The following is an 18,985-nucleotide window of genomic DNA, read 5'->3' on the forward strand; positions in this document are numbered from 1 at the left end:
AGCTTGGCGATTAGAATGACAGGGTAGCTGTGTGATGAGGCGGAGGAGGGGCGCCACCACGTGCGCTGTTACTTTGTATGTACCGCCTAGTATCGGGGATCTGATCCATGCATATCGCCGCTTCGGACTGGTTAAACTCAACTTGCTTGTTTACAAACCACAGCATTATTACTACGTAACCAATTAGACTAGCTAGCTGTAGCCTGCAACCATTAGGTAGCGAAAGGCTGCGGCCATTACCTACCTAGGTTAGGTAACTTGCTACATACCCAAGCTCCAGTACTGTTGACTCTGCAGGGAAAAAAAAAGAAAAAAAAAAAAACAAGCACGCGAATCAGAAGAATCGCCACCTTGTGCAAAAGCGAAACGTGGCGTTCATCAATCATTATTGGTGGAAGCTTTACCATCGAAATATCGTAATCTTTCCAAAAAGGCAGTCAAGGAGTATGGTACTGTAGCAGTAGAGTGCAAAACGCCCAGTCCTCGCTGACAAGGTAGGCACGAGACTCGGACTTAGCGGAAACACAACTATGATACCTTTTCTTGCCTTAGTTTTCGAATCTTTTGTTTGTCTCCATTTCGACGCCCCAGTAAAGACATGGATGTTTTCAAATCCCAAGATTTATTTTTCGTTTTTCCCGCCTATTCCAGAAATCCTCGATAACCCGAGCTTCAAAGATCAGCGTCTCGTGATTCTGGCGGCGTATTAATCCCCTTTTGGCCCTAATTACAAATAATTGCCTCCCTTAGCCTACACACATTTCCACCTACGCGACGCAAACTTTTAAACAAACATCTCGCATCGGGGCTTCTCTAGCACATACTGGTTTGTGCGCTCAAGGACAACACCTGGACAGGTAGGCGGCCCGACGACAGAGCCCCGGGTCGCGATGGCGAATGTCGAAGCGTCCAGTGAGTAAATAAATATTCAGCCCTGCCACCACTACCGTCCGTTCACTCGTTCTCGGCGTGCACTTGATTTCCTGATGCAGTGAAAAGTCAATTCAAGATTAGTGTCTTGCTCACCTATTTTTCTTGCTCCAGTCCATCTCGTAATGACCGAATGTGAATTCCACCGCTCCGTGCCTGCCCACATCTAATCGTACCGTCTGAAAACAATCCACAGGCCCGTTTCGCAGTAGTTACCTGGAAGCGGCCGCCAGGCATCTAAACTCCGATCTCTTCGACCCTCAGTCAACACCACCACCAACACAGCTAGAACTCCCACAACTTCCTCAACAGTCTGCCACGGCTGCTCGCAACGGCCAACAACCACAGGTCTCCCGACGCCGACACTCGCGAGCCTCCTCTCCCTGGATCTTGACAGCATTCTCTGACTTCTCTGACATCGACTTGACTTCCCCCTCAACCTCGACTCTGCGCACCGCGGCCCCACAGTACACACCTGTTCTCCCTCCGCCTCTACCAACTCCCCAGCTGCAACTCATATCTTTATCCACGATAGCGACGACCTTCCCGCAAGACGTGAGCGAGTCGATATTATCCTCGTCGCCCGTGTCTCTTCCTTCCTTGAGCAGCTCGGCCGATCGCCTGCCGCGCTTCCATCCTCAACGACCATTCCGCCCGCTACCAACCGCGAACCCCAACGACAACGACGACACCCCAGAAGCTGACGTGCCATTCATGTCAGTCCGTGAGTCGTTGCGAATAGACAGGCTTGTCTCGTCTCGCCCCAAGAGTCCACCGCCACCGCGGCCACAGTTTAGCCGACTTACGGAAGCTGGGAGTAGCAGCAGCAATAGCAATCCATTTTCTGCAACGGAGACATCCACGCCGCCAACCGTCAAGCCTGAGGCCACCACTAGCAGCAGTGTCGAACTTTCCTCTTTAACTGAACACATAATGCCCGCTTCTACGAGGTCACGGGCAACTGCCGCCTCGGGGAGCAATTCCTCGCCACCATCTACATCTGAGTCTACCAAATCGAGAGCCGTGAGACGATCGCAAGGCGGAGCATCTAACCAAAACACTCGACCGCGGCGCGGGGCAGAGGAGGATGAGGATGAAGATGAGTGGGAGCAACCGCTGGCAAAGCGACGAAGGCTCGGACAGGCAAACACGGAGGTCATCGATCTCGTGGATGCTGAGACGGCTCCCGCACCACCGAAGCCAACCAAGCCAAAGTCTGCAAACCAGATCAGACTCTCAAGCCTGCAGTGTTCCATTTGTATGGACGACATGACATGCCTAACATCTACTCACTGTGGTAAGCTACGAACCTGACAGTTTTCTTGTTCTCGGCGAGCAATCTCCAGAAAGCGATGGCATGCTGATCTAGATCTGACATAGGCCACTTGTTTTGCGGCGGCTGTCTCCACAGCGCTCTGCATGTTAACGCTACAAAGCGAGTCTGTCCAATCTGCCGACAGAAGATCGAGCTGGTCCCTACGTCTGGAGCCCGTGCCAACAAGGTTCCTGCCAAGGGCTTTTGGCCGCTGTCGCTCAAGATCATGACAGCGACAAGAAAGGGCAAGACAAAAGAGGCAGAGACATCATAGAACTTTTGTACTTGGGTTTGGCATTCCGGATGCTGAGGTTTTGGCCTCTTTTTGAGATTCGACATTGCTCGAATGCGTACGCCTAGATGTTTTTGATCTAAACGCTCCTCACTTCTTTTTATTTATGTATTTGTTTTCTCATTGGGTGTTGTACCATGGCGTTGGGGCTCATTGTCAGAGGTCTCTGGTTCCGGAAGAACCGGATGGGATGCCAAATGGCAACGGTTGCATTAGAGACGATATACCCAGGGAGCATCGGTGGTTTTGTGTTTTTAGCGATTATTCTCACCCTCCATTCATATAGACTCTTGGGCGTGAAAATCATTTTCAACGTCTGGGATATTTGAGACCTTCTCGTTGTGAAAGCCGGTACGCACACTCAGTATTCGACTGAGCCACTTGTAAATTACTCCAGCTGGACTTGTGTTGTTGAGTACACCTGATCCCATTATCATGCACGCTAATTGTCTATTTTATCTGTGTATACAAATCCTAAGAACTCCAACGTTCCTCGAAGGACACATTCCTCCTCCACCGTGGCTCTTCGCAAATGCCAAAGCTATCTATACTCCAGTCGTTATCATCGGGCATTTGACCGTCTCACGCTCAATGAAACAGTAGTGGGCCATTCCTCTTCTGTTGCTGCGGACCCCGTCCTTGAGTATCCTCAAACTACAAATAGGTGTCAGCATTTACTTTTTTTTTTTTTTTGCGTCTGAGACTCATAGGTGAGTTTCTTTTTCTTTTTCTTTTTTTCCTCTGTTCCACTTACCTCCAAGAACTCTGTGGCAGTAATCAGCACCATGAAGGAATCCGCAAGTCCAACGACCAGCTCCTCCAGCTTCTGGTCGACAGCTGCGATGCCGGCAGACCGCTTGAGGACGTGCATTACAAGCATGCGGTGCTCAGTCAGGAACCGGCGACCTTGCGGGACGTTGTGAGCCCCGCGACTCAGTATTGCCGCACCGATGACACGCATCACCCTTATTAGGAGGTCATAATGGTCTGCCAAGGCTTTGGTATCGCTCCGGTCTGAAGTTTTATTTGGACAGGTCAGCATTCCCCTGCCCAAACTAGAACAGAAAGAGGAATATGGGTACGGGAAAATTTACCAATCTGGAGCTCTGGGTCTGCCTTGAAAAGTCCAGAGAGCTCGATTGCGCGCAGGAGATTAGCCTGCAGCACATGCTTTGCTCCATCGCGGGTTTGGCAGAGCTGAAGGAGGAGCGCCAACTTTGCCTGCGAATAAGCTTCTTGCTGCTCCGAGTTTCCTGCTGTTTCCCCACGAGTCCAGTCAGTATAAATGCTTATAAAGGGGCATGAGGGAATTTGGTGTGTAACCTACCTTCACGGGCAGCAGCCACATCATCCATGATTGTCTTCAAAGAGTCAACGAGCACCCCAATAAAGTTCAGGCGATTGAGAGCCTCCACTACTTGACTGTCGTTTTCTCGTCTTCCCAGATTCGTCAAGGCACCTAGCAAAATCAACGCAGAGGTTTGGCAGATTGCATCGCCGCCAAACGCATCGTCGCATACGATAGTCAGCAGGCGCTCGCCGTAGACCTGCACAGCCTTGATCGCCTTTCTCCGGCCAGGCACGAAGTCTCTCCCATCGTCAATTATTCCTGTCAGATATCGATAACAGATGGCATAGTAGGTGGATCGAAGTTCCGCACTGCCCGTTCGCCTGCCTATGGCGTACAGGCAAACCTCAAACAACTGGAAGAGCTTCTCGCTGATGAGGTTGCCCACGGTATGTGCGTCCTTGTCCCCTGCGTCTGGAGCGGCTATGTCGAGTTTGAAGAGGAGAACCTTGGCCAGTTTCGCCAACTCAAATGCCTCACCCGGACGTTCGGATCCGAAAGACTCGAGAGTTGGTAATATCGTCTGTAAGGCTTGTAAAAGGAAAGCAACCTTCGCCGAGCCCTGGTGATCGCTGGCCTCAAACATCACCATGAGCAGGTTGACCCAAGCTTTGAGCACCTTCCTTCGCTCAGAATTGACTACCGCTCTGCGGTTATGGTACACCAGGTATTCCTCAAGAAGAACCTGTTCCCGGTCCACGGAAGCAAGGTCGGTAGCCGTGGCTAAATGCCCAGCATGAGCATCCTGCCTCCTCTTCAACGCAATCACCTGTTTGACCCGCTCCATGTTGTATACGGACACAGAGTCATGCCCTCCTTCCAGGCACATATTGAATTCTTCGCCTTTGAAATAGAGGAAATCAGGCATGGGGATCTCCCATTGCCCGTCCACAGGCATAAAATCGTACAAATCGAAGATGGTTGGTATGGGTTGAGGGCTGTCCGAATTGGCAGTGGTGACCTGTCCATTGAGGGCGTCATATATGCGGCGTTTCAAGCTGGGGAGACGCCTCTGGGTGACGCTGCATAATTCGATGGCCAGATAATCGAAGCTAAGTTGTCTCGCAGCCAAGAATTCCGAAAAGCCCACGGCTGCGTCAGAGAGTAGGAATCCGCGTTCCTCCATATTCACCCCATCCCACACTAGATCAGGCTGTATTGACTCTTCACGCAGAAGAATATGGAACAGTACGTCGTTGCTCCGGAGTTCTTCCAAGACAATGGCCGAGGAGAGTGGGGAACTCCAAAGAATCTGGAGTATCCCCATAACTTTGCGCTTTAACGACACAAGCCATGTTCTCATTCCTAGCTCCTCGTCCCCAAAAGGTGTCTCCAGCAACACCCTGAGAAGATTGTGAAACAGTGATGTCCTTTCCTCGAATTGGCCTCTGGGCTCGACTTTCAAATGGCTCACGCCACACTTGAAGCCGAGAAGAAGATGGGCAATTGTTGGTTTGTCCGGAGATGCTCGTAAACATGCGTAGAGGAAGTCTAGAATATAAGTTTTGATCAGGTAGTTTGGAGAGTCCGCCTCTCGAGCCAGGTCGAGAGGCACTATGAGCTCGGCAATGAGGGAGCCGGAAATAGAATCCGCTTCCCCATCTTTCTCCAGAGCTACTACCGCCTTGTTGCGATGAGACTGTCTACCTGGTTCAGTGTTCCAGGCTGATATAAGCTTTGATGAAGTGGAAATCCTTGCCAGAAGCTTTAAGCAAACCATGGTGAGCTCTGGGTGGCCGAGGCCGCAATATCGGCCGAGATCTGCGACGACCTCGAGGTGATGAGCAAACCCTTCTTCAAATGAGGCGTAGGAAGCATGAGGCACATGCCTATGGCGTTGTCCTGTGTGCTGTTTTATGACTTGCCGCACGAGATCAACATATGTGTCCTGAAGTTCCAAGACCTTTGACACCACCTCCACAGCTCGTATGATGCCCAATATCAAGGGCGAATCAGGCGAGACGCTTCCAATGTCACTTGATTGTTGATGTATCGTCTGAAATATGGCATCCACAACCTGGCCGTTGAACATCCATTCCATCACCCGAGCGAATGGATGAATGCGAACATATGTGGCCAGGTCTGATGTGGCGATGATCGAGTCCACAGAGACATTGGTCTCATTACCAAGGATGATAAGATCTTCGTTGAACGTGTTCAGGCACAGCAAGATAAACTCCAAACAGCTCACTCGCAGAACCCTCAGTTGCGAAACATCCTGGAGCTCTTTTGATTTGAGGCTGAAGACATGTCCCACCACAAAGTCAACGTATGGCTCAATCCCCGGCATTCGTAGACTAGACCCAAGGGTCTCAGGGAAAGGAAGGGCATCTCGCAAAAGGCTTGCTTGGTCTGCTGGTGCGACTAAAGCGTTGATCAGGTTGATGAAAGCATTGGGCTCCTCGAAACCGTTGCTCAGCTCGTCCAATACCCTATCGACAATGCCGGCTGAGCTGTGGCTTTGTCCTTTGATGAGCCCACGCGAGTTGCCCGCAGCTTGAAAGCCACCGCTGACAAATGCGTCTATGCAAATCCACATGGTATTGCTGTCCTCTTGTTCTTTATGCCTGACTAGTGCTGCAATGGCATAAAAGCCACAGGCACGTAGCCTAGGAGGTATGTGGCAACTGTTCAGCTGCAAAATGACATCAACCAAGGGGAAGTCTTGGTTTCTGAGTAGGAACTCCCTTGCCGCTGTGCTCTGACTTCCAAGTCTAGCGATCAATCTGAGATAGCACTCCAGCAGCATAGCAGACTCCGGTTCCGTTTCTGCTAGGTCCTCGCCTGGCTTTTGCGTTCGGTATTCGTGAGTTTGCTGTGGGCTAGAGATTTCACCGCGGATTTTCTTGGTGAAGTAGTGTAACTCCTTGAAAATCTGGGCCCATGTCAAAGACTGTGATCTTCTCATTTTCCCTCCTGCATTGCTGTCCTCCAACAGAAACTGGTGGGCAGCAAGTGCGTATTGTTCATTCTCAGTGATGGACTGCAGCATCTCGCAGAAAGCACATACGAGCGGCGTCGATGCTCTCCTGGATGCCCACTGCATGAAGCCTGCCAAGTTGCTTTCAGAGTCCGACCAGAAAACATCAGCCGCGTCAGGCCGTCTTTCAAAGACGTAAGAGATGATGACTAGGAATCTTTCCAGATCCAGGTCTTGTTCATGGTGCTGGCTGAGCTGCCGTTGCTCGTCCTCCTCGGTCCTAAGTTTCCGAAGAACATCGGGGAGGTTTGATATAAAAGCATCCACAAAATCTTCGAGCTGGTTCATCAAGCACGTGTGGAAGTAGTCGGCGAATGGTGTTGAATCAGTCATCAGTTGTGGTGACTTTCGCTGGAGCCATTGCCTGATTCCAATGCGAGAAGGGTCTTGCCATTCCGGGGCAGCGACATCCCCTGCAAGTGACAACATAAAATCGAATGCTCCCTCCTTGAGAGCGTCGGTAAACTGCTTGTTCCTCTCCTTATCCTCTTTGTCGATGTCAATGCTGTGATCCGAAACAGGACCCTCGACGTAAAAGCCGCTGTACTCTGCAATCCACCAGACCTTAACAGCGGCATACAGAAATGGCAAGGCCCAAGACGTCTCGTCATTGACAATTTTCTGGTTCAGGGACCTGGCAACGACCAGGTCCCCCCAGCCCTCAGTCGAGCCATACAGACGAATGTAGGCTCCAATGACGGGGAAAAGATGCACTGTTATTGTTAGCATCACCCTAATTCACGCCTGTGCCCCAAGGTTCACTCACCTAAGAGGTGGTCGTATTTGTCGGCCTTCTTCAGCAGTTGGACAAACTCCTCAAAGTTTGTGCGTTCTACATGACGCTGCTCAACCGCAGCGCATAGAATTACGGCGAGGTTCTCGTGTTGCTGTACTAGACTCAAGCGGCAAAACTCGATGGTCTCGATCTCAGGAGGAGCCGTGCCGCTGTGCATTCTTGCCAGCATGATCTTGTTGGCAAGCTTTTCGAGCCAGTCCTTGATCTTAGCCATTGCTGCCATACACCGCGGCACTATCTTCTTTTCCTTGGGTACCCCCGCGGCCGGAGCACCTGGCAACGGCAGGTCAAAAACATATCGTGCAACGATTTCTTCAAAGACCGCCTTTATCGATTCGTTCTCGTCGTCGTTCGCAAGCTCGATACATAGTCGTATACAATCTAAGAGGTATTTTCGTCGTTGATGAAACCGAATGAGCGCGCACTCGACTAGTGACCTTCCCAAGAGGATCTGGCTGTCTTGCGCCTCGAGGAGCAGCTTGGCCGCCTCAACCTCATCCAGGTTAACCTCATCTGCGAGTTGTATGCTATATTCCTGGAACTCCTTATTGACCGAGTATTCAACGTCTCCCACGTTAATTTTGCCTAGGAATGGCACCAGAAAATGTCAGCAGCTGGCCGTGGATATGCTTGTCGCCTTCGGGTGATGCGCAACGGACCAGTCTCAAGTTGTTTTCGGCTGGCTTCTCGCTTTGGTGGCTCCTCAAGAAAGTTTTTGAAGTTTTCGAGGAGAGCGGTTAGCTCGTCTCCCTCCAGAGACGGGCCATGGAGGCGCCCCTCGCCTATTGCGATTAGATCGCCATAGAAGGACTGCAGGGTCTCTAGAAGATAGGCTTCGGACATGGTGGGCGGGTTTTTAGTAATGGCGCATTGTCGTGCAAGTTCGAAATGCGCAGACAAGAGCCCAGTGCATATGAGCAGAGTGCCTGACCTCCGGTTTGCGCGCGCTTTGAAAAGCTCTTGGGGGGATCGTCCAACGTCGTCGTGCGGAGAGCTTCCTTCAAAAACGCGCGCCGGCAAGACGCGACAAGACTTTCTTTAGATTTGGGTTTGGGTTGAATGGGCAAGGTAGCTTCGGTGGGGTTTTTTTCTACCGTTGGCAAATCAAAAGCTTCTGACGGTCCCCACTCAGGTACCCGCCCCAAGTATCTTGGGGCTCTCTGGCCTACTGGAAAGCTTGGAACCATAGCAAGCCGCCTGAACAAAGCTTTTTGGGGAAAGCACGCCCAATGTAGCCGCCCTGCTTGTTCATCCTGTTTGGTGGTAGAAAACAGGGGTATCGGCAGAGCAAGCCAGGCTCCGGATCTCATCTCACTTTTTTTTGTACGATAGCTGCATATGAACCGCGTTTGATTTTGTTTCCTGGCGTCAATGGGGGACTAAGCCATTCTTCTAGTCACATCGCGTGCAATCCGTCTTCAACAGCCTGCCTCATCTTCTTCTTGGTGCCCACCTACTGAAGCAAGTTACCCGAAGCACGTTAGGTATCTTATGTACCTCAGTTGCTTACAGGTCTGATTCGGTCAGTTTCAGTCATTCGACGGTGTAAATCTTTATTAATTAGACGCCAATTGAATGTGGTAGTCACTTGCACCGGGAGAGGTGCCCCATCACACCTTTGGCGGTTGCATATTCCAATCTCTGACTTTCACAAGAGGAGGATCATCATGCCGCCGAGGAAGGCAACCGGCCCGATCGCGTCCTTGGACGATCTTCGCGGTACATAATGCTCCCACTCGCCGTTGCCAGGCTGTGATTCATACTAGAACAAAGATACTAACATTGAGTTCTTAGTGAGCATAATAAGCGGGAGGACGACGGAGCGCAGCAATGCATTGAAAGGTATGCTCCTTGGTTCCTCCACAGAACTTGGATTTTTATTTTTATTTATTTCTTGTCTATCATCATCCCATCTGTTGTGCACGTCGTTGACAGCTCGCAGAGTTAATTGAGTTTGCTTCCCGCGCCGAACGAATGTAAGCAAATCTACCACCTGGTCATCCTTGGCAGGGTTTTGGATGCACTTTCTAATATACGTATAGAAAACCTCTCAAGGACAAGAGCATCCATCAATTATTGGAAGCTTTATTTCATTGTGCTGTAGCAGAGAAATCAACTTATTATGGCGGCACCAAGACCACAAGGGCCCAGGCAGAGAACAAATTGGCCCTCTGTGCCGAAGCACTCCGCATGATTATTACTCAACGCACTGCCAAAATAAAGATCAAGGCAGCACGAGCTGTAGTTGACCATATAACTCAGGCGTTGCCTGGGCCCGACCAAGATTTTGTACCACCGTTGCAGCAGGATTACATCAAGGCGCTTGTTGCCCTGCTGGGAAACCCAGCCACGGTTGAACACCTTGGTCGAAACGATGCCGACAGCTGGCTCGCATGTGTGGACTTTCTCACCGAGTCTTTATCTCGGCTGCTCGAAAATGGGGATAGGGAATTGGTGGTCCTATCTCGAGGGTCCCCCGTCCCTGGAACAGTAACAGGCACTTCCTCCACCAACAGGTCTAATTCTTTCTTCAGCCAACGACATGGCAGCCAGAAAAACCTCAGGTTGCTTGAAGACATGGTCCTTTGCCTCCACCAGCTCGTCTCGGCGACGAATGCTCCTTTGTCGCTACGATATAAACCGATCACAAGGAAACTAGTACAAGTTCTGCAGCTTCGGGGCCTTAATGTGAGCAACATGCATCAGGCCACATTTGGTGCACTCGTTGGCATCGTGGCTCAAATCCAAGCAGATGACATATCCCTGGCAGCCAGTGTCACCCGCGAGCTGCTGCCCTTGCTCTCACATTGGTGGCAGCCCCATTCATCCAAGAATGACAAACTTCTGAACTCTGTCAGGGATGAGATACTCCGTGCAGTATTTGTCCTTGTGCCACACATGGATGCAATTCTGCGAGCTCCTGATGATGGACCCATACCAGATGAGATCCTGGAGCTCATGGACGCGCTGTGGCTTGAATACTCTAGGCGGGATGATCGTCTGCAGCTTCAGTTGTCAGATCTTGACTTCTCTTCTCTCGAAGTAGACTATTTCAAGACTGCGCTCTTTGGCCTGCGTCCTTTTGATATGTCTGCGGAGCGCAAGTGGGCCATTCTTGAGGCTATAGCACAGCTGGAGCTACTGTACTCAAGGAAGTACAAGCAGCTGCGTCCCCCGACAGACCAGGACCAAGATCATCCACGAAAACGTCGACGGGTTGAAGGTGGTCAGGACAGAATCCACGAAAAGCTGAACTCCCCAGACGACAGTCTAAAGCTTGTCGCGCTACAATTACTCTCTTTCACATTTGGTAACGAGAAACCATCTCAGGAAGAATATTTCTCGGATATGAATCATATATTGGGACTGTTGAGCCACAAACAATCTAACATTGCGTCTTGGGCCATGATAGCTTGTGCTAGGTATGTCAGTCGAAGTCGATCTGTACTCTATCGTGTGGGCTTCGCTGATATATTTCTAGTTATTCTCTGCATCCTCAGGCAAAAGCCGCAGATATTTCTGCCTTGTGGTCGCAGGCATGGCAGGTAGCTGTGCGTTCTGTCAGTCATCAAGGAACGAGCCGAGCAGCGAGCTTCCTGCTCTATTCGATACTCAAGTCTGATATCCTTGCCCAGCATGAGACAGCAGATAGTATTACTACCATGGTCACAACTGCAGACATCAGTGGTCCAGCTGTCGTGGCAGACTCTTCGCTGATCTTGATGTTGTACTTACTTCACCTCCGAAATACCATGCTGCCAGGGGCCGGTCAAATCACTTGCAACCACGTTATCCGCTGGGTCTTTTCAAAGTGGAATCCTAGTATGCAACTCACGCATCCCCTATCCTGTTCTACGAAGACATCAAGCTAACTATACTTCATTCCAGGTGATGGTGCGTACGCGATGTCAAACTCGACGTTCACAAGTGTCATCGATCTTGCGAACTTGCTCAGAGCTTGTTGTGGCAGCCAAAGCGTGCCAGAACAACCCCTCATCCCCGTTCCTGGTGGTCCAGTATATCAATATTGGTCTCAGCAGAGAGATGATCATGATTTTATAAGCTACCTTCTACTCAGTGAGAGTACCAGTACTTATGTCAGAAGCAAGAGCCCAAAGCCACAAGCCTATACTTCAGGCTCTGAAGAAGCCAGGCATATCACCGATGCTGCCGACGCAAACGCGGCGAGGAAGTTGATCGCAGAGCTTCTTCAACCCAAGCTCATCAACTCGATCATGATGGCTGAAACTTGGACACAAAGCAAAGCAAAAGTCTCTACCGATAGGCTAAAGAGCGTACTTCAATGCGCCCTCGTATCCTTGATGATAATGCCTGAACTGGACCAAATGAAAATATCACTTTCTCGAGAAGTTGAGACAACAGCACAAAGCCTTGTTGAAATTCTACTCGATTTGATCATGACTGCGGATGACACTCAGGACTTTTCAAATATGTGTTTCCAGTCAATAACGGGTCTGCTGCCTCGTCTTTGCAGCCAAGATCTCATTCGATTCCGACAACAAAATCAACCACTTCTTGCTTTCTTTGCAAGATTGGCAAGTATGCTGGACGAAAAGTCATCTCAGCCACGATCTAGTTCGGGTGTAGACCTTATGGATATAGATGATGAATTTGAGTCGCAACAGAGTCAAACAAGGTCGATTTCGAAGGCTGTCTCCTTTCCACGAAGTGACCTTGGACTTAAATACAGCCACGAGGGGTTTTACGCGGACATCAGGATGAGGCTTCGTCTGTTACCTTTTTTCCTGGACGATGAGGAACACATTGGCATCCTACCTACCGACTTTGTGGGCACTATTGTTCAACTTCCTGAAGAAGGGTTCCTATATAGCACTCGCCTCCTTAAGGAATGCCTTAGGGCCGACTTTACCATCAGGACCGCAGACGCCTCACGCATCATCGAGACTATAGGCTCAGTCATAGGCGAGGATAATGCTGCTTGTGAGGTGGTACTGGGAGTTTGCATTGATATGATTGAGCTACTGATTCCAGTGTGGAGCGACGATCAAGAGCTTTCGGGCCCAATAGGAGACCTCTACTTGTTCCTGGTGGACAAGGGCTCGCCTAGTAACAATCTTTCCCAAAGGGCTCAGGCTCGATTGGCAGATCTTTTGTTCACCCTGCTTGAAAAGAAGCCAGATTACGGTACAAGTCTCAATTACAAGTCTTGCCGTTCTTCCCTCTTTTCATTAATCAAGGAGGGCGCTCTCTGGTTAAAATTCAATATTGGTTCGAAACTTCCCAAGATTTTTGAGCTTTATGTCTTCAAGGTCCACGATGAGTTGTTCCTCGACATTTTGGATTGTCTTCCTACAGACTCAGACCACAGGGAAGGCATCGCATTTCGTCTCTATCTTCTTGCGGAAATTGCACGACAATGGCCGACAACTTTGCGCCGAGGAATCTACACGATCTTCGAGACCTCGGGTCATATTTTAAGCTCAGTCTATCACGCACAGAGATGTCTTTCTGGTGTTGCAGATTATCTAGACCTGGAGAGTCCAAAGGAACTCTTCCGGCTCTTCACGCCGCAGCTACTGTACACATGGCTGGAATCATCTACTCTGGAGACTATACCTTACGGTATTTTTGGATTTTCCAGCCTTGACGAGCTCCTGAAACAAGCCAAACCCGAAGCCATTTCCCTCATGATGATGCGAGGCCAGGAAAAGCAAGCAGCGGATCTGGTACAAGCGCTGAGGACCACCACCGCTAAACTGATACAGGAAAATTTTGCCAGAGTGATGGCGTACAGCGTGGCACATGACATCTGTGGGCAGAAGAGTTCCAACAGGGACAAACACGTCACGAGCGAGAGCATCGTCAAGCGAATCATGGGCAAGGAGTTGTTCTATCAACACGTTAATCTCGAGTTTGTGGACATCATCGGGATTCTCTTCGACATTATCGACCAAGAGGATCCAATCGAGGCCAAGTGCTTTGCTAAAAATCCCAGTCTCAAATATGCTGCCGACATCAGCGCAAAGATCAAGGGGTTCGGACACTCTGAAGTTATTCTCCCCCCGAATCAACAGCCGTTGTTCAGAGCCAGGCATCTCACACAAGAACTGGAACATATCTGTGGGAGAACACAGCACGAGTTGCAAAGTCTGTGGAGTTCTGCGCTGGTTGTGTCGGTCTGTCGCAAGCTTCTGAACAGTATTCAACCGGCCATGGGTCCTTTGCATGCATGCGCAGTTATCCGCAAGGTGCGAATCTTAGTCTGTTTGGCTGGAGATCATGCTGTCTCGTCATATCCTGTCGAGATGATTCTTTACTCCATACGCCCCTACATTGGAGACCCCGAGTGCGCCGATGATGCGCTTGGGATCACTCGGTATTTAATCTCATCGGGGGCAAATCACCTCGCTCGGGTGCCGGCCTTCCTTGCTGGCTACGCACTCTCCACACTTGCATCCCTACGGTTGTTCCTTGAGTCCAGTCAGTCAAGTACAACTCAGGAGAGCCAGTTCAAGGCGACCAAGAGCAATGCTCAGACATTTCACCAGTGGTTCACAGAATTTCTCACTTCATACGAATCTGCCAACTTCAGGAACGAGTCTCAGCGTCAGGCCTTTAGAAGAATCACCAAGGCAGCTGCGCAAATCGGCACCTCGGGAAACGCAGAAAAGGAAACCCATGAGTCCAGCCTCCTACTTGAAATCCTCAAGGATGGTGCGAACCGGCACCGACTATTGAATCAATCCTCGAGAGACTTGGCCCTTGCAATGCTATGTGGAGATTTCAAGCCACCACCTCCTGGCCCCAAGGATGTCATCGACACGGACGACGGTGCCATCAAGCACAGCACAATGGTCTGGGAGAGCTGCAAAGCTCAGTCCCTTCATACCAACTATCTCACATGGGCAGGCCGTGTGGTTGGTAAATCTTTTGCGGCGTCAGGGGAGGTCCAAGAGAAGCTCTTGCGAGAGTCCCGTTTAGCTGATTATGCAAAGTTAGCGGGACGGGACTTGGGATCAGAAGAGGGAATCCTGGAAGCCATCGAAGCATTGATAACAGACCGCGATTGTGCAACAGCTGGCTTAGCTGAGGCTGCCTTGCGTAAGATCGTCACAGAAACAACTGCTGCTCAGGACAACTCTTTATCCATGGCCTGCCAGCATAGTCTCTCTGAAGCTGTTCATGCTTCTTCGGATTGGACTCCTTATAGCATCCCTCCTTCTGAGTACATCGAGGTTTCCCAAATGACGGAGGCTGAGCTTTTCAGCCGTGGTCGCATTGACACCCTCGACTGGTCGCAGTTGATGGCTGTGTTTCTGGCCAAATCTGTCCCCAACTATACAATCTTGGCCCAGCTACCTCCGCTTCTGCTCAAGTCAAAATCGTTTGCAGATCAAGTTTTCCCTTTCATCGTTCACCTTGTCCTGTTTCTGCAGCTGGATACGCAGCAGACAGTCCGGCGCAAGCTATCTGACAGCCTCAGAGACTGGCTCGTCATGGACACCCCTCTGGCGAGAGATAATATCAAACTTCTCATTAATACGGTGCTTTTCCTAAGAACACAGCCACTTCCGAGTGAATCCTCCATTGCGGATCGCTCGACCTGGCTTGATATTGATCTTGCTGGATTGTCGACTGCAGCTACACGATGTGGGATGTACAAAGTCGCCCTTGTTTTTGCTGAGATTGCCTTTTCAGAGGCTAGTCAGAAAACATCTCGGAGATCTTCAGCTGCGAGGGACTTGGATACTACTGATTCAACTGAGATACTCCTGGAGATTTTTGAGAATATCGACGACCCAGACGCTTACTACGGACTCCCTCAAATTTCAAATCTCGATAACGTTCTTTCCAGACTTGAGTATGAGAAAGATGGCATGAAGAGCCTAGCATTTCGTGGCGCCCAGCTCGACGATCACGTCAGGCGCAGGGACCAGTCTGCAACCAAGGATGGCCAGTCTATGGTACGAACGCTGGGAGAACTTGGCCTCTCGGGGCTAGCTCACTCGCTACTACAGACCCAACAAGGCCTGGATGGGCAATCATCTGGTATTGGCAGTACTTTTGAGACTGCTCGGCGCCTAGCGATATGGAATCTACCTGTTCCTCCGAACCAAGACCACCGCGCAGTCGCTATGTACAAGGCTTATCAGAGCATACATCAGGCGACTGATCTAACATCTGCCCAACAGGCTGTTCATCAAGGTCTAGCAAGCACTATCCGCTACCTGACGCGCGGAAGCCTGAAAGCTTTCCATTTGCGGCAGCACCTTGGTGCTCTAGCTGCCCTAACAGAAATCGACGAGTCACTCACCATCCACGACAGTGTGGATGCGCTCTATCGCAGATTCGAGGGGAGGTCAGAGTGGATGATGAGTGGAAGGTACACAAATAACCAACTAGATGTTCGTTTTCTGGGACGAACTACTAACATACGAATTTCTTTCCAGATACGACGATGTTCGTCAGATTCTTTCATGCCGGGAGTCAACTTTGAGCTTGCTCAGTCAGCATAGCCACTTTCAAAAATCCCAGAAGCTCACGGCTGCCACGACAAGGACATTGGAAGTTCAGGCGCTGCTGCTATCAGCCGGAATCTTTAGATATCACGACGCCACACAAGAGTCACTAAACATATCCACCTCGCTCAACAATCTCATTCAGCCGTGCGAGGCTATGGGTCTCAGTGTCGATGCGGCGATCAAGGTGGAAGTTGCAAACTCGTTTTGGGATTACGGCGAGATGATCCCATCGATTCGTATGCTACAGAGCATTGAAGGGGAGTGTGCCCTCAAAAAGCAGACAATCGATGTCAATCGTGCCGACCTGTTGGCCAGTATTGGGCATCAGGTCTCGGTAGCTAAGCTTGAAAGCTCCGAGGAAATCCAGCGAAAATATCTACAACCAGCTTTGAAGGAACTTCGAGGCAACCACGAAGGCAAGGCGGCTGGAAAAGTCTACCACCAATTTGCCGTTTTCTGCGATGAACAGCTGCAGAATCCGGACAGCCTGGCTGACCTCAACCGCCTCAAAGGGCTTGAGAAGGGGAAAAGCGACGAGGTCACCCAGCTGAGTGCGATTGTGTCCAAAACTAAGGATCCGATGCTCAAGCAGAGATACACCGGCATGTTGAACAAGGCCAGGACTTGGCTTGATCTGGACCGACAGGAGCTACGACGTATCGAACAGACACGCAGTCAATTCGTGCAGCTGAGTCTGGAAAATTACCTGCTAGCTCTGTCGGCGTCGGATGAGCACAACGACGATGCGCTGCGGTTCACAGCACTATGGCTAGAACGATCCGAGGAGCAAGCTACCACTCAAGCAGTGCAAACCCACTTACACAAGGTTCCCAGTCGGAAGTTGGCTCCATTGATCAACCAGCTCACTTCACGCCTACAGGAAGCAGAAACAAGCTTCCACAAGCTACTGCAAAACCTTGTCTTCCGAATATGCTGCGAGCATCCCTATCACGGCATGTACCAAATATGGTCAGGGATGAAATCTAAGATCAATAAGGAGGACGAAATCGCAGTCCTTCGCAACAAGGCAATGGTCAGGATCTCAGAGCACCTCGGAAAGCACAAAAAAGTCTATAGCATTTGGCATGCTGTCAACCACACCAACGCCAAGTACTATGCTTTAGCCATTGATCGAGGTCCAGAGAAGGGCTACAAGCAGGGGCAAAAGGTCGCAATCCATAACCACGCACAAGCTAAGCCTCTTCAAGATTCCCTGTTGAAGTATCGCATCCCACCGCCGACCATGCAGATGGAACTGCGGGCGGACTGCGACTATTCCAAAGTACCAGTAATCGTCAAACTGGAACCAGAGATGAGCATAGCGTCCGGACTGAGCGCTCCCAAGATCTTGACAGCAGTAGGCAGTGATGGAGTCAGATACAAACAGCTTGTAAAAGGTGGCAATGACGATCTCCGGCAAGACGCCATCATGGAGCAGGTGTTCGCAGCTGTGTCATCGGTACTCAAGCTTCACCGGACTACTCGGCAACGAAATCTGGGCATTCGCACCTACAAGGTCGTCCCGCTTACGACATCTACTGGACTCATTGAGTTTGTACCTAATACGATCCCGTTGCATGACTATCTCATACCGGCACACGAGCGATATTACCCTAAGCTCTGGAAGGGCAGCCAGTGTCGTAAGGAGATCTCGAATGCCCAAGGCAAGCCGGTTGAAGAACGCATTCGGGCATATCGCAAAACGACAGAGCGTTTCCCGCCGGTCATGCGGTATTTTTTTATGGAACACTTCCCAGACCCGGACGAATGGTTTGTGAGAAGACTGGCATACACACGCACGACGGCTGCCATCTCGATGCTGGGCCACGTATTGGGACTAGGTGACCGACATGGCCACAACATCCTGTTGGACAGCCGTACCGGCGAAGTGGTGCATATCGATTTGGGCATAGCATTCGAGATGGGCCGCATCCTACCCGTGCCGGAGCTCGTCCCATTCCGCTTGACACGTGACATCGTGGACGGCATGGGAATCACCAAGACAGAGGGCGTGTTTCGGCGGTGCTGTGAGTTCACGATGGATGCGCTGCGGGAGGAGACGTACTCCATCATGACGATCCTAGATGTGCTGCGATACGACCCGCTGTACTCTTGGTCCATATCGCCGGTACGCCTGGCGAAGCTTCAGGACACAACGACATCGCGCGACAATGAGACAGGGGCCGCAGGGGTCGACGTCAAGGCCGTGGTGGAGAACCGCAAGGTTGTCAATGAGCCATCCGAGGCGGAGAGAGCGCTCGAGGTGGTGCGCAAGAAACTTTCCAAGACGCTGAGTGTCACTGCGACTGTGAACGATCTGATCAACCAGGCGACCTCAGAGAGAAACCTAGCCTGTCTATTTTCTGGTAAGTACCCGGACGTTTCCTTTTACGCCTCCAGATGTGAGCAACCATTTCAGTATTGGCTTGTTGCTAATACTGTGCGATAGGCTGGGCTGCATATGCTTGATAAGATTGATGCTTTAAACCTGGTGGGCATCGAGCAATGTATAATAAGGTTTGGCAGTAAATGTCAAGTCATGGATGGGATGATGTGTTGAGCGCAGACAGGCGCGTCCAAACTAGTGCAGACCTGCAGCAGGAAACAAAATAATGGTAGGAGTAATGATGTTGGAGCACCCATCTTTGCAACTTAGCCAGCTATCGATCTAGTGTTAAACGTGAGAAACTCAGGAATCAAGACACAACCTGACGCTATCGTTAACAGCCCGTGTACGGTACATACCTAGGTAGGTAGGTATTTTTCGGAAGTAAGTCGGTACCTCCCTACTTCATAGGTATGGGGAGATCTAGCTCCACT

General features: G+C 50.5%; 3 protein-coding genes across 3 annotated transcripts; 2 read left to right on the forward strand and 1 right to left on the reverse strand.

The window, feature by feature from the left end:
- Positions 1-890: 890 nt before the first annotated feature.
- Positions 891-2,519, forward strand: PgNI_04489 (uncharacterized protein; the record flags this gene model as incomplete). Its single annotated transcript, XM_031124534.1, has 3 exons — positions 891-912; positions 1,127-2,227; positions 2,311-2,519. 3 exons carry the CDS (start codon positions 891-893, stop codon positions 2,517-2,519), a joined length of 1,332 nt encoding a protein of 443 aa, XP_030984071.1.
- A 606-nt stretch (positions 2,520-3,125) lies between these two features.
- On the reverse strand, positions 3,126-8,660 carry PgNI_04490 (uncharacterized protein; the record flags this gene model as incomplete). Its single annotated transcript, XM_031124535.1, has 6 exons — positions 8,321-8,660; positions 7,632-8,246; positions 3,865-7,578; positions 3,632-3,793; positions 3,292-3,551; positions 3,126-3,191 (listed from the first exon to the last, which is right to left on the reverse strand). The coding sequence occupies exons 1-6, from the start codon at positions 8,502-8,504 to the stop codon at positions 3,126-3,128; spliced, it is 5,001 nt and encodes a 1,666-aa protein (XP_030985257.1). The 5' UTR covers positions 8,505-8,660.
- A 482-nt stretch (positions 8,661-9,142) lies between these two features.
- PgNI_04491 (uncharacterized protein) lies at positions 9,143-18,903 on the forward strand. The gene is made up of 8 exons (XM_031124536.1): positions 9,143-9,380; positions 9,456-9,503; positions 9,604-9,637; positions 9,704-11,083; positions 11,143-11,483; positions 11,550-16,026; positions 16,094-18,531; positions 18,615-18,903. The coding sequence occupies exons 1-8, from the start codon at positions 9,329-9,331 to the stop codon at positions 18,632-18,634; spliced, it is 8,790 nt and encodes a 2,929-aa protein (XP_030985258.1). The 5' UTR covers positions 9,143-9,328; the 3' UTR covers positions 18,635-18,903.
- The last annotated feature ends 82 nt before the right edge of the window (positions 18,904-18,985 follow it).

The sequence above is a fragment of the Pyricularia grisea genome, assembly GCF_004355905.1.
Source record: "Pyricularia grisea strain NI907 chromosome Unknown Pyricularia_grisea_NI907_Scaffold_2, whole genome shotgun sequence".
NCBI classification, from domain to species: Eukaryota; Fungi; Ascomycota; class Sordariomycetes; order Magnaporthales; family Pyriculariaceae; genus Pyricularia; species Pyricularia grisea.